This window comes from Gadus macrocephalus, chromosome 18 (genome assembly GCF_031168955.1).
Source record: "Gadus macrocephalus chromosome 18, ASM3116895v1".
Lineage (NCBI taxonomy): Eukaryota > Metazoa > Chordata > Actinopteri > Gadiformes > Gadidae > Gadus > Gadus macrocephalus.
The window spans coordinates 4944219-4958591 of NC_082399.1; the positions used below are offsets into that span (position 1 = coordinate 4944219).

The window sequence follows — 14373 nt, forward strand, 5'->3', positions numbered from 1 at the left end:
TCTTTCTTCTGACAAATGTACTAATTGTAAAGCGCTTTGGATAAAAGCGTCTGCTAAATGCCCTGATTGTAAAAGTATCAAACGCAAGTTCAACGGGAGATATACAACATACGATTACGGGACAACAATCTCTTGAGGCTGACAACACACTGAACACACAGTCATTCGAGCAAGTCACTTGTACCTATTGACATCAAGCATTATCACATCATTTGTGACGCGTTTTCAACTTTTGCTGTGGATTGGAGTTGCTCTATTGGTGAAGGTTCTGTGGTTGTGGCTCCTCTCTCTGTTCAGCCTCCTTGCCGTCCGTGGACAGTTACCTGACCGGGTTGGCCCTCATGACGGGGGTCTACCCGGGAGTAGAGCTGCCCACCCTGCCCAACATACCCAACGCCGGGCAGCACCCAGTGGAGGTCTGTAAGACACAGGAGTCTCACAAGACCTCTGATAGGAGGACTGGATCCCACATTGGGCACAGAGGGTTCTGACAAGACCTCTGATAGGAGCACTGGATCCCACATTGGACACAGAGAGGGACATGCTACAGAAAATGGTTGCTAAAGAGATGGGGATTCATTGGAAAATAAATCAGTATGGAAATATATGAGAAAGAAGTGACCTATGAAAAGTAACGAACAAAGGTGCATTTAATCCACCAAGCCCGTCCCGGCGGATTTAATGGGATCATGCCTTATATTATGTATGCGTCCATTATATTTTGGCTCAAATAAATGACTTCCTTGGCCGTCCCTTAGTGTGTCCGTCCTCTGTGTATGTGTTGGACTGGGGTCCATGTACTTCCTTCTGCTTTTACATTCGCACACACACACACACACACAGACACACACACACACATGCACACGCAAACACACACGCAAACACACACACACACACACACACACACACACATACACATACACACGTGTGCACACTCACTTTCTCACTTCCTCACTCTCCCTGCAGCTGCAGCTGTTCCCTGGCTTATGGTTTAGCCACGCAGGTGCTCTGGCGTCGCTGGAGATGGTGGTCAAGCCCAGCACACGCCCCAGCCTGGCCCGGGTGCAGATCCTCCGGCCGTACTGCAGTCCCACGCACCATCTCGTACCCCCAGGTCTCAGAGCTCGCTGGGCTTAAGGTCACGTAACAACTGACCCTTCATAGAGCTGTCCTTGAAGCACAAGGCGTCACTCATAACACTCTTTGTATGTCGGCTACTTGTATGTATTCAGGGCACACTTGGCAGACTAAACCAGTGAGGAGGACATTTACCGTTGCAAGTGCTTTGACGCACATCAATTTAACACCTACCCTCCTACCCAATGTTAATGGGTAGGAGGGTAGCTCTGCAAATAAGCTGAACTAAAACTAGTGTTACGAGTGACACCAGTGTTTGTCCTACGATTACAGCTCTGGGAAATGGGTCTATAGGTGTGGCCACGTGTTTTGTCATTTGTTCTTCATCATATCTATCGTCCTATCTCGCCTCTGCCAGGCTGCAGCGCTCTTCTGAATCCGTTCAGCTGCTGCTCAGACGCCCCCCTGTGTAACACCACGGGCGGCTGCGCCGTGGGCCTCTACTGGTGCCATCTGCGGGAGATCTGCGTGCCCGTCACCAGCCCCTGTAGCCCCTATGACCGGTCCCCGGCCGCAGGGGCCAGGTTCAGCTACGCACTGCCCCCCAGATACCCCGCCACGCCGCCGTTCTACCACGTGGTGGCAGACCTGCCCCTCCGGACGGACGCCGTCCGTGAGCTGACGATTGTCCGAGTAGGTGGCCTTTAGGATGTTCAGCATCATGCACGTGGCATGGTTCGGTATTGCTCCCGTCTTTGATGCTGGCACACTGCCCCAACGACCACCAATTCCGAACTAGAGAACGTTGGCTGAAGTTGGCGGACATCCGACAACAAGAATGAAACGGGGCCTGATATTTTTGTATTTTGTATTGTTTGTCTGTGTTTGTTGTGGCAGTGTATTCAAAGTATTACACTTTTGCTTCAGCAACATGTTTTTCCATTACAGCTGGTCCTGCCTGACAGAAAGTTCACGGTCTATCCTGACGATGTTGTGGCCGTGCAACACAACCGCCAGTCAGGGACCTTTGTGCATTGTCCCGCCCCCGAGTCGCCCTCCAGCTCCCCCTGGCGCCAGAGCTACCTGTCCCTGGGGGGCTCTGAGGGCGGGGGCTGGTGGGAGGGAGGCCTCTCCTCCCCAGACCTGGGGGGCCGCTGGGTCGACGAGGTGGTCTGCAACCTGCGGATGCTCTACGTGGACGTCTTGCCCGGGAAGAGCCACGCCGTCCCAAACACGGAGCGCCCCCGCGACGTTGACGACCTCCCCGATACTCGGATGACCTCGGACCCTGAAGTCGTCTCCCTGAGTCCTGGTCCCGCTCCGCCTCCGGGTCGCATCACAGGACTGGAGGTCATCCACCCCCGGCCTGACGGCAACAAACAGCTCCACCTGCAGATCCAGGTCCCGGTTCTGAGTGTCGTAAGGATCCGGTCCGGAGGGCCCGACGCCAGCAGCTCCTGGTCGGCTCCGGGGCTCCGGACAGGGGCGCCCTTTCGACCGTTCTGCCCAGAGGAGGTGCCTGAACCCTGGCTTGGCTGCGAGCGAGAGTCCCCGGATACCTGGTTCTCCTCGGTGACTCTGACGCTGCCGTCGGCTGGAGAGCACACCCTGGAGGTCAGCGCGGTGAACTCGGTGAGCAGCCAGAGTGTGAGCGTGACGGTGTGGGGCTACCACGCAGTGAGCGGACTCAGCGTGGACCCCCCTGGACTCCTGAGGGTCCTGACCGACTTGGCACAGGTGAGGATGTCCTTACCTACACCCCCCCGCCCCCCCCCCCCCACCATTCCACAGGCAAACAAGCATTGAATCAGCAGGAAAACAAGCAGGGAGTCCAACAACCAAAAATATGAAAGATGCACATTATCTAGTGCATCTTTATGTGCATCTAGTGCACACACACACACACACACACACACACACACACACACACACACACACACACACACACACACACACACACACACACACACACACACACACACACACACACACACACACACATTGGCCGGACGCCTGCCGCAAAATACCTTCTCGGTCTCACACTTTGAAATGTCTTCCCCCTGCTAGTCGTTCAAAGCCAAAGTAGAAACGGGTTCTTCTGTGAAGTTCACCTGGATCATGGATCGCCTGGAGGAGTTCCCCTCTGAAGGAGACTCCTACAACGTGGTGTTGAAGAAACCTGGTGACTACAAACTCAAGGTCAGATTTAGCATGCTATTCACTTTAATATCATCTATTCTAGGACAGACAGCTCCATCCATAATGAACTGCCCCATGATGGATCAATCAAGAGAACCTTCTACGTTTCTCAGGTGACCGCGGCCAATCCGGTGAGCTCCCAGACGCAAGACGTTTTCCTAACCGCAGACGTCATGGTTCCGCTGGCCAACCCGGAGTTCCTGTCTTCACAGGAAGTGGTTGCTGCAAACGACACACACCTGTACACCATCAGGGTCCTGGTGGACACCGCTCTGGGGGTGACCTTCACGTAGGAGCTGTGATGATGTTCTTTCCCAGATGGATGCAGTTTATCAGAACTGTAGTAAACGGAGAATAGACTATATTTAGTATTATAAGTAAACATTTACACCCCTAAATGTTAATGTAAACATTTCCATATGCTTGTGTGTGTTGCGTAGCTGGAGTTTTGGGGACGACAGTGGCCACGTGAGCCACGCTCATCCAGCTCCGTGTCTGACCAAAGAAGGACTGGTGGAGGAGGGAGAGAGACAGGTGTATGTTCAGGACTCAATCAGCCACGCATACCTCAAGCCTGGTAAATACGCCTCCTACTGGCTCACCACTGTAGCACACACAAACGTGCACACGCACACACATAACTGGTAGCAGAGTTTCTGGATTCTATGGACACTGATCGGCTAATTCCTTCCGTCCGTGTGTGCTTATGTGTTTGTGTGTGTCTGTGAGTGCACTTTGCAGGTGACCACACACTCCAAGTCCACGTATCCAACCCCTACGACAGCATAGAGACTCTCAGGCTGGTGAAAGTTCGTCCCAGGTTAACGCGTCTCCTGCTCTCCTCCTCCCCTGCGGTGACCTCCGTCGAAGAGCCCTTCCTCATGGAGGTGGAGGTCCACCCCTCGGCCGACGGGGTCTCGTACGTGTGGGACTTCGCTGATGGCTCCCCGCCGCACCTGGGCTCCTTAGGAAGGATCAGTCACGTCTTCAGAGCGCTCGGCCTGTACAACGTCAGCGTGCGAGCGGACAACGGCGTGAGCGCCCTGATGTCCTGGCTGTCGGTCGAAGTGGCCGAGGAGGTTGCGGGTTTGACTCTGAGCTCCAACGGCCCCAACGAGTTGAGCTCCGTGACGGAGATCCGAGGGGAGGTGGACTCCGGGAGCGGTGTTGTTCTGGAGTTTGATTTTGGCGATGCGTCGCCACTGCGGGATTTGCCCCTAGGTGGCGTCGTGTCCCACACGTACAGGGCTCTGGGGAACTACACCGTCATCGTGACAGCCTCCAACTCCCTCGGTTCAGTCCGTCAGTCCATCAACGTTGAGGTCTACAAGTTAGGCATCATTGAGATACTGCCTCGAGAGTGTGTCAGCACTCGTAAGGAGGTACAATTCACGGCCCTAGTGACTGTGAATGTATCCACATGTACTTTCCATTGGGACTTTGGAGAGGCTTTGCCTTCCGCTTTGGTGAAAGGAAAGCCCACAGCCACACACACATACTCAAACCCGGGTGTTTTTCTTGTGAATCTGACTGTGAACAGTCCTCTCAGCTCTATGTACCTCAGTGCCAACCTTTGCGTTGAAGACTCAATATCGAGCGTGGCTTTGCAAACATCAAAGAGTGTGGTGGCAGTGGGAGAACGAGTGTGTCTGATTGTTCTCGTGCTTCCAGAACAAATCGGTTACCATTTTTTATGGCAGAGCTCCCAGAGTCCCTCGAGTGAAGCGGCGAACGCTGACAGGTGTTTTGTCTTTAACAAGGAAGGAAATGAAGATGTATCGGTAATTGCGAGTAACAAAGTAAGCAGAAAATCTGCAGAAATCTCTATTGTCATTCAAAGGCCCGTGGGCAAGCCCTCTGTGGCACACAGTGGCCTAAATGGTGCGCTGACTGTCAACACAACTGCGTCCTTCTGGGTTCACAGCTGCACAGGAACCAATTACTCGGTTCTCTGGGATTTTGGTGATGGTTCCCCGGTGGGGAGTAGCGAGAACGTCTCCCACATCTTCACCTCCACGGGACAGTTCATGATTATCGCCACAGTGTTTAACGCCATAAGCAAAACCTCAGCAACCCAGGAAGTGATTGTTGTACTTCCTGTAATAGACCTTGTGCTTCGCAGCGACCCACCCTGTGTCGCAGTGTGGGAGGAAACCGTTATAACAGCAGTTAGCACCACTATCGGCAGCACCGGATATGTCTGGTCGATCAACGGTGTGACCGTAAACGCACAGGGATCTCCTCAGCTCAGATACGTGTTTCCCACGCCAGGAGTGTATCAGGTCTCGGTCATGGCTCAGAACCCGGTGAGAAAAAGGCACGCGGCCATTATGATCGAAGCTCATGAAAGGATAGAGAGACTTTGTATCGTGTGTCCCAATCTGACACTCATGAAATACACACCGACGGGGGAGAGTCTGCACTGCACTGCTTCCTTGGCGAGCGGTTCTAACGTCAGCTACAGCTGGTACTCTGTTCACAGAGGAACAAATCAGTCTGCTGGCCTTGGAGACAGCTTCAGGCTGCCGCTTGAAGCCCCTGGCGATGTCTTTGTCCATTTAACAGCCTCCAATAAGCTGGGTGAGACAACCAGTAATGTTTCACTCGTGGCAGTAGAGCGGGTAGCGGGTGCAGAGCTAACAACCCCATCAGACGTCGTGGCTGCAGGGAGACCGGTGAACATCTCTGTGGGCGTGGCCAGCGGGTCTGACCTCCAGTATAGTTGGTATGTCAACGCTGACCTTTCACCCCTTAGGACACACATACCTTTTCTTCTCCATATGTATGGCCGTTTGGGTCAGCACCAGGTTGAAGTCCGAGTGGAGAACATTCTTGGTCACGTCAGTGCCACTAAAGAGTTGACGGTTCAGGAGGAGATACGAGACGTTGACTTTCAAATCAACCAGAAGCCCAGTCCTTTTTATATCTCCGCAGGTGCCGTGGTCTGGCTCTGCGGAGGCCTCCGTACAGGGAGTGATCTGACCTGGGAGTGGGCAATAGGAGCTGCTCTGGTTAGAGGCTCCAGCCCATCATTGAATCATTCCTTTACACATGAAGGACTCTACAAGGTGTCCCTGAATGTCTCCAACGGGGTCAATTGGCAGGCGGTTTCACACAGTGTCACCGTCCAGGAGCCCATCAGTGGACTGACTCTGGACTTGAACAGGTCCAATGTCTGCACTCAAGACCCGGTGGTGTTCACCCCACTGGTGTCCACCGGAACCGACGTGAGCTATAACATGACGTTTGCTGAAACCGATTTGGTTGACGGTCTTGTATTTGTAAAGGACCGGTTTGTCCTGACTGACCTCCCTGTTGGACTGCACGTGGTGACAGTGGAGGCATGGAACCTGGTCAGCAGTTCAAACGTCACGTCCTCTGTTTACGTGGGTGAGCGCGTCAGTGGTTTGCACATGGTGGGTTGTTGTTCCGTCACCTTGAGTGCTCGGACTGACACCCGTTTTAAAGCACAAATCCAAAGTACCTCACCGGCCATCTACACCTGGACGTTTTCTTTGGAGGGGTCGGAGCCTGTACAGGTCAGCGGACAGGAAGTTACCTTTTCTCCACCTGGAAGTGGCACATTATCTGTCCTTGTGGAGGCCCGCAGCGGTGTCTGCTCACAGTCCCTGAATGACACATTCCTGGTGGAGTTTCCTGTTCAAGAAGTTCATCTTCTCTGTCAATCAGATGGAACATTTACCGGACACATCGTCAAGATCCTGGCCAGCGTGATTGGCGGGAGTCACCTCAAGTTCCACTGGGATTTTGGAGACTCCACTGAAGTTTTGGTTACAGACGAAAACACGGCCAATCATACGTACCACACTCCCGGGGTGTTTCACGCCACAGTCAATGTTTCGAACAATGTCAGCCAGGTATGGACTCAGATCCGCCTGGAGGTCCGTGACCTGCAGTGCGGAGGCCCTCAGGCCGAGTTAGTCCAGAGCCGTCCCACCATCCTGAGGTCCAGCCCCAGCTACTTCGAAGCCGTCGTGGACGTCAAAAACTGCTCCGCATACAAGGCTGCATATCTGTGGGAAATACTGAGGAGATCTGAAGGGGATCCCGGCGGCACCGCAACCGCGGTGAACCTCAGCAGCAAGGTGTCGGTGACCTCGCCTCTGCTCTCCGTACCGGGTTGGACTCTGGAGGTCGGGCGGTACGACCTGGTCTTTACCGTCTCCCTCCAAGGAACTCCTCTCAGGATCCAGCGGGGGACGTTGTTGACGGTGGCTCCCAGGTCCCTGGAGGCCGTCATCAAGGGGGGGTCCGTCAGACTCTGGCCCCCCCTCAGCGACCTCGTGCTGGACGGCTCAGCGTCCCGGGACCCCGACGCTGACCCGGACGCGGAGGACCAGTTGGAGTATCACTGGGAATTCACCGAGGAGGTACGGCTCTGTGCGGTATCTTAGGCCTGTCACAGCGCTCTCTGGCTCATCATTCGTTCTATATAATCATTCAACACAATCAGCTGCTATGTTATTTGTTTTCTTCTCAGAGTTCCACAGCGTGTGAGCCTCCATGTCCACACATTGACAGAGAGAGAAGGCAAATGACCGTCCCTGGCAACCAACTGCACAGCAGCAGAGTCTACGTCTTCACCCTCACCGTGCAGACGGCCGGCAAGCGAGCCGTCTCTACAACGCAGACCGTGAGTAGACAGCAGACCTGGTACTCCAGAGTCTGGAGATAAACTGGATATCGTCTAGAGCAGTGGTTCCCAAATGGGGGTATGCTTACCCCAGGGGTACTTTGGAGTAATGCAGGGGGTACTCAGAATATTTCAACCAATATGAAATAGTGCAGGGCCATTTTTTTCACTAATTTGTCGAGTATTTGCACCCTTTTAATGTTCGTGTTAATACTGTCAAAAAGAACACACATACATTATTTATGTTAAGTAACATTTCAAAAACTCTTGAAATGTTCAGGTATGGTTACCAATACCATACCTCTACCCATAAACCCAAATTTGTGGTACTGCACCCAAAGGTGGCGCTATTGTAAAAAATCATGAATTAGGCTAATTTCTCCTCACCAGATTGACCTGGACTCAAAATTCTTTCAGAATATTAATCTCTAGAATCAGACGCATTTAGAAAACCTCTAATGAAAAGTCTTAACCCTAAAAATGTATTCTTTTCCCACAATTTCATTTTAAAGCTAAAAATAATCAAAAATTCACCAGAATCGCCACATAAAATCTTTAGACCAAGCCTCACAAAAATCATCAAACTGAATTTGATCCTTAGGTTGAGAGTTCGTATCTTCATTAGATCATTATGAACAAGCTGAACATAACATTCTGTCATTGCCACTCATTTGAGAAACACAACATTGAACGGCACCTGAAATTCATCAGGCAATCAAAATTCCGGCTCATTAGTTTCCAAGAATCGGTCTGCCAAGACACAGTATGGCATTAAGGGGAACATCTCCGTTAACCATTTTCCTTCATAATTAACTGTCCTATTCATATTTCTTCCGTTAGTGTTCTTGACTACAAATGTTTAATTTCCCCAGAATTTCAAATATTTTTCAGGTATATGCTGTGAAGAAAGCCCTTAACTCACTTGAGAAATGTGTGCTTCGAGCTTTCTGGATGTTGTGTGCTTATCAATAGACAATTTGAGCATGTGAATGAGGCTGCAGTTCAGTAGTAGTGTGTTCTTGACTTTTAATTTTCCCCGGACCCGTTAATCACCGCTTGTGGTTATTTAGGGGTCCAAGCCAACAGGTTGGATCCCTATTGTTTTTGTATTTATTTTTCTCCCTAAAAATGTAATGCCTGTGAAGGGGGTAGTCAACTGAAAGAATAACTTACAGAGGGAACAGTAGTAGGAAAGGTCTGAGAACCAGAGTCCAGCAGCAGTTTAAAGAGACGCTGGGCCTGAGTGGCATCATGTGCTTTATGGTCCGTCGCTCGCCTTCCAGGTGAGGGTGTGCGAGGCGGGGAAGGTGTTTCCCGTGACGGTGGACTGTGTGTCCTGTTCTTCCTCGGCCTCCTCTTCCTCCTCCCCCTCCCGTCGGGTCAGTTACACTGACCCCCTGGTGCTGTCGGGACTCTGTGAACGGTGTGACGCCCAGGCCCAGGTGAACCATGATGGAGCAGTTGTGTGTATTTATAAGAAAATGGCAATGTCTATATATATTTTGTTTCTAATAACTTATAATTAGGAATCGTAGGGATATTATTTGTAAAACCCCGACCATATAACCATCAAAAAATGTTAAATGAAACTCGGCTTACACATGTGCAAGAGTGTAATTTTATTTCCTCCTGGTTTCTTTCCCAGTATAAAAGTAACTTTGGAATGTAATCTCCTCCTGGTTACATAATGTCATTCCCTACTGGTTTCCTCTCCATTATAACAGTGTAAGTGTGTAATGTCACCCTCTACTGGTTTCCTCTCCAGTGTAACAGTGTAAGTGTGTAATGTCATTCCCTACTGGTTTCCTCTCCAGTATAACAGTGTAAGTGTGTAATGTCATTCCCTACTGGTTTCCTCTCCACTATAACAGTGTAAGTGTTTAATGTCATCCTCTACTGCAGGCCTATTCAACTAGAGGCCCGTGGGCCAAATGCGGCCCCTCTTAATTTTTTTCTGGCCCGCAAGAGGTTGCATGCAAAAAATAAATAAAATAAAGGAGAAACATAGTTGCATGCAAATCAGGTTTCTGTGTGTAGCCGGTGATACTAGCCAGTATCAGTACCCCACAATCAGGAACTGGCATCACTTATTCTGACAATGTTTGGCTCAACCGATACATGTGAGTCTAGCTTTTCTCATATGAATGCCATCAGAACAAGGGCACGTTGCTCCATGAACTATGAAAAGCTGCATGAGTGTCTCAGGATGAGCCAAACTAGGCAAACAAACAAGGCAGTGCAATCTTTCTCACTGACTCACTGGTTCAAAATGTCTCATATGTACAGTAGTTCTGTTTTGTGATGATTCAAACAACATTGTTGAATTCTAAATACGTGTCCAAAATATGTGAGAACAAAATCTTTTATAATGATACAATGATGATTAAAAGTGAAGAAGGAAGGAATGCCTCTGAGAAGTTTATTCCATGTAGTAGTACTATATATATTAAGTAAACACTATCTTTAAGTACGATTTATTTGCAGCGATTCATTCACGTAGTTTTACTCTGTGTGGCCCATGAACCCCCAGTGGTTTTCCTTTTCGGCCCACTTGTTAAGGAGGTTGAATAGCCCTGCTCTACTGGTTTCCTCTCCAGTTTAACAGTGTAAGTGTGTATGTAACTCCCTACTGGTTTCCTCTCCAGTACCAATGGAATGCAAAGGACCAGAGCGGGTCGACCTTTGACCTGGACGAGGTCACCACCTCGACGGGGGGGCGTTCCCCTGCCCTGGTGCTCCGCCCCGGAGTCCTGCAGGAGGGGCAGAGCTACACCTTCACGCTGAACTGCACCCAGCCGGAGGCGGGGCTGCGGGGCAGCGGCGGGCTGACCGTGGCACCCCACCCTCCGCCCAGCGGGGGGCGCTGTGTTCTGCTCCCAGGGACAGACGTCATCCACCCCCTGGAGACACTGGTCTCCTACAGCTGCACCGGTACGGGGAGAGGGCGTCATAATCAATCAAATGGAATTATTGCAATTAAATGTATTTAATTCATTACAAATACGAGTAGTAGTCAAGGTAGTAGTTGTAGTAGCATTGGGAGTAGTTGTAGTAGCTGTAATAGTAGTAGTAGTAGCATTTTGCATTAGCAACACTTAGTAGTAGTAGGTAGTAGTAGCAATAGTTACACTTAGTAGGAGTAGTAGCAGTAGCAGCAGCAGTAGTACTAGTTACAAATAGCACCTTTCAATGATGGCAACAAAGGTCTTCACATCAGAACACAGGAATTTCAATGAAAGTACGCATTATGCTATCATTAAGTGAAATTATGAGAAAGTTTGGCCACTATATCTGGCTGTGGAAGTGGTATTTCATGTCGACTCTGATGTCCTCCCTGTATTCTGCTCAGGCTGGAAGCATGGGACCAGCGAGGGATCCCAACTGATCTACACCTTCCAGGTGGCTCTGTGTGGATCCAGCATCACAGCCTGCCCCCTGCTCACGCTCTACCGGTGAATGCGTTGAGCCTAGCCCAAACTAGCTAGCATGACGAGTTCAGCATAGCACCACCAACTGCCCGGGGTCATCCCTATGTTCCCCAGGTCCTATGTTCCCCGGGTGCGAAGGGTTAGGGTCAGGTTTATGGTTAGGGTTAGGGTTAGGGTGAGGGTTAACCCTAACCCTAACCCTAACCATAACCAATAGGAGGAGAGCTATTCTAACCAATCACAGGCGAATCAGAGGCGAAAAAGGCGGTACTTGCCCCTACCATCCTACGAACAAAAGATTCGCTCTCCGGATCCTATGTTCCCTGGTCACATACAAAGCGGGGAACATAGGACCCGGGGAACATATGTACGCTCCCAACTGCCCCCTGCTCACGCTCTACAGGTGAAGGCTATGAGCCTAGCCTAAACTAGCTAGCATGACGAGTTTAGCATAGCAACACTAACTGCCCCCTGCTCACGCTCTACAGGTGAAGGCTATTAGCCTAGCCTAAACTAGCTAGCATGACGAGTTTAGCATAGCACCACTAACTGCCCCTTGCTCACACTCTACAGGTGAATGCTTTGGACCTAGCCTAGCCTAAAATAGCTAGCACGAGTAGCACAATCTTCTTCGAATGGTATTGTATCATCATGGCAAAAAAATATCGGATGACCCAGTTCTATATTCTTTATTAATTACTTTATTAGAGTGAGGAGATATGGCCAGTAAATTATTATAATACAACCTATTTAAGTTCACAGGGAATAAAAACTAGTTCAAGTTGACATCTCCATATACTGGGCTGTTTCGAAGGGTCGTCTGAATTCATAAGCATATCGTGATATTTTACGATATTGTTTAAAGCTAATAAATAAATCAGAATAACAATAGGTATCCACACATAAATGTGAATTTCGAGATCGCATGTGTCGTGAGAAGCTCATCTGGACGTCCATGAGGTCGCTAACGTTCCCATGCCGCCGTGATCAGGGGAACCCGCTCCTCGCTTGGCACGGTGGTCCCGGCCGGTGTCCCTGAGCCGGAGAGGAACGGGACGGCGCTCCCCATCACCGTACTGGTGGAGGACCAGTTCGGGGCCACGACCATCGCCCTCCACCGGTGAGCCGCCTGGAGCTGTGTCTTCTACGTCTTATCCGGGGTCAGGTCGCGGGGGCAGCAGCTCTAGCAGGGGGCTCCAGACTTCCCTTTCCCGGGCCACATTGACGAGCTCCCGAGGCGTTCCCAGGCCAGGGTTCATCTCTCCACCTAGTCCTGGGTCTATCTCGAGGTCTCCTCCCCGTCAGTTAATGTTTCAGGCCTAGACGATCCTTTCTTCCTGAATATCAGGCAGAAATACCTCAGGACAGCTTGAACCCTCCCATCTCCTAATACCTCATCTGTTCAGTTGGCATCTTGGTCCATAAAATATCTTTATTGTACCATTTAGAGCAATTTGCGTGTTTGTTTAATTATATGTTCACTAATTATTCTTTCCCTTTTGAGTTATATATATCATGTCATAAATCATACGTCTTAAATACACGGCCTGTTAAACCCTTTGAGGCTGTACCTGTGATTAAGGGCCATACAAATACAATTTAATATAATTGAATATATCAGCCATATTATAACTTCATATATTTCTTTAGAGGGTTATTTCAGCCCCGCCGTTACCCTGGTGTAAAATCTTCCAAGTTAAAACAATTGATCTGTCCAACCTTTGCAGAACTCTGACGGTTGAACGCCAGAGAACGGGCACCGAGGCCAGTGATTGGCTGAGGAAACGGAGCCAGAGAGAGCTGTGGGTTTTACTCCAACATGGCAACCCCCAGGAGAGCCTGGCCTACTCGCTGGCCCTCACCAGCCATCTCCACCAGGTGGCGCCCAACACCATCTCAGTGTGGTCCTACTGCTGTTAGCCCTCCTGCTCTGAACACTTGTTATGACATGAACCCGTGAACACGTGTTGTATATTCAATGTACATTACCTAAACATTTATTTAAGGTAATGTATGAATAACCTTATGAATTACCCAATGAAATATATTAATCGGCACATTCCACTTTAGACCATATTCCAAGTCCGTTCTGCTCAGTCTCTGAATGTTTTTAAGTCCCTTTTAAAAACCCACCTCTATTCACTTGCCTTTGGCTAGCATCTCTCTTGATGCAACAGTGTATAGTTTTTTAAATGTTATCTTTTATTTCACTTCTTATTTATTATTGTTTTTTGTTTGTTTTTGTGCCTTCCTGCAATATTGCACTTCACAGTAAAGCACTTTGGTACGCCTAAGCCGTCTGTAAATGCGCTATATAAATAAAATTGACATTGACACATTCAATATTTACATTCCTCATTGTATTACATAACTGCTTTGGACGGTTGTTTAGCTGTTTACATTACGATGGAACTGTCGATAGTCTTTATGAGTTTTATTTAATTTAATTTGTCTATTATATTTACTATTTATTATGTGTATTTTATTATGTTGCTTTTTAATCTATCAAGCCTCCTGCGTACGGTTTGCCTACCAAGTCTAAAAGACTTCAGTGTAGAGAATGAGTGTTTTTTTTCCTGCAGAAATGACAATAAAACCCTTTGACTTGACTCCTCCACCCCTCCACAGGTGGAGTCTGGGCGGACTGACACTGCGCCCTGGGACACCAGGGAGATACGAGCGGGTGTGACCCGCCTGCTGGTCTCTCTGCCTGTCTCTACGCTCTACGACGTCGGCCAAGTGAGCTCAGCGCTGATCCAGAGCACCGTGAGTCAGCCTCCGCCTCCTCCTCTTCTCCCTCTCCCTCTCCGTCACCCCCTACACCACCTATGTTCTATATCAACGTTCTAGTCTAACCGCTCGATGACTGGCTTCCACTGTTTAGCTTGTTATGCTACCACGATGTGTGCTACCACGATGTTGTTAACTATTTTAAGAAGCTGCATTACCCTCCCATAGCCACAAGGGGAGCAAGACCTTATTGAAGGCTGCTCCCTCCACAGAAGGCAGCACCTT

General features: G+C 49.7%; 1 protein-coding gene across 1 annotated transcript in view; it reads left to right on the plus strand.

Moving 5' to 3' along the window:
- The window catches only part of pkd1b (polycystic kidney disease 1b), a 37492-nt gene that overhangs the window by 712 nt on the left and 22407 nt on the right, over positions 1 to 14373 (plus strand). Inside the window, exons 3-17 of the mRNA XM_060037234.1 lie at positions 266 to 416; positions 967 to 1114; positions 1496 to 1770; positions 2026 to 2814; positions 3145 to 3276; positions 3390 to 3565; positions 3717 to 3853; positions 4018 to 7667; positions 7778 to 7930; positions 9214 to 9372; positions 10576 to 10861; positions 11280 to 11382; positions 12350 to 12478; positions 13086 to 13236; positions 13987 to 14124. Coding sequence (XP_059893217.1) covers positions 266 to 416; positions 967 to 1114; positions 1496 to 1770; positions 2026 to 2814; positions 3145 to 3276; positions 3390 to 3565; positions 3717 to 3853; positions 4018 to 7667; positions 7778 to 7930; positions 9214 to 9372; positions 10576 to 10861; positions 11280 to 11382; positions 12350 to 12478; positions 13086 to 13236; positions 13987 to 14124 — 6577 coding nt within the window. The remainder of the gene's footprint in view (positions 1 to 265; positions 417 to 966; positions 1115 to 1495; positions 1771 to 2025; positions 2815 to 3144; positions 3277 to 3389; positions 3566 to 3716; positions 3854 to 4017; positions 7668 to 7777; positions 7931 to 9213; positions 9373 to 10575; positions 10862 to 11279; positions 11383 to 12349; positions 12479 to 13085; positions 13237 to 13986; positions 14125 to 14373) is intronic.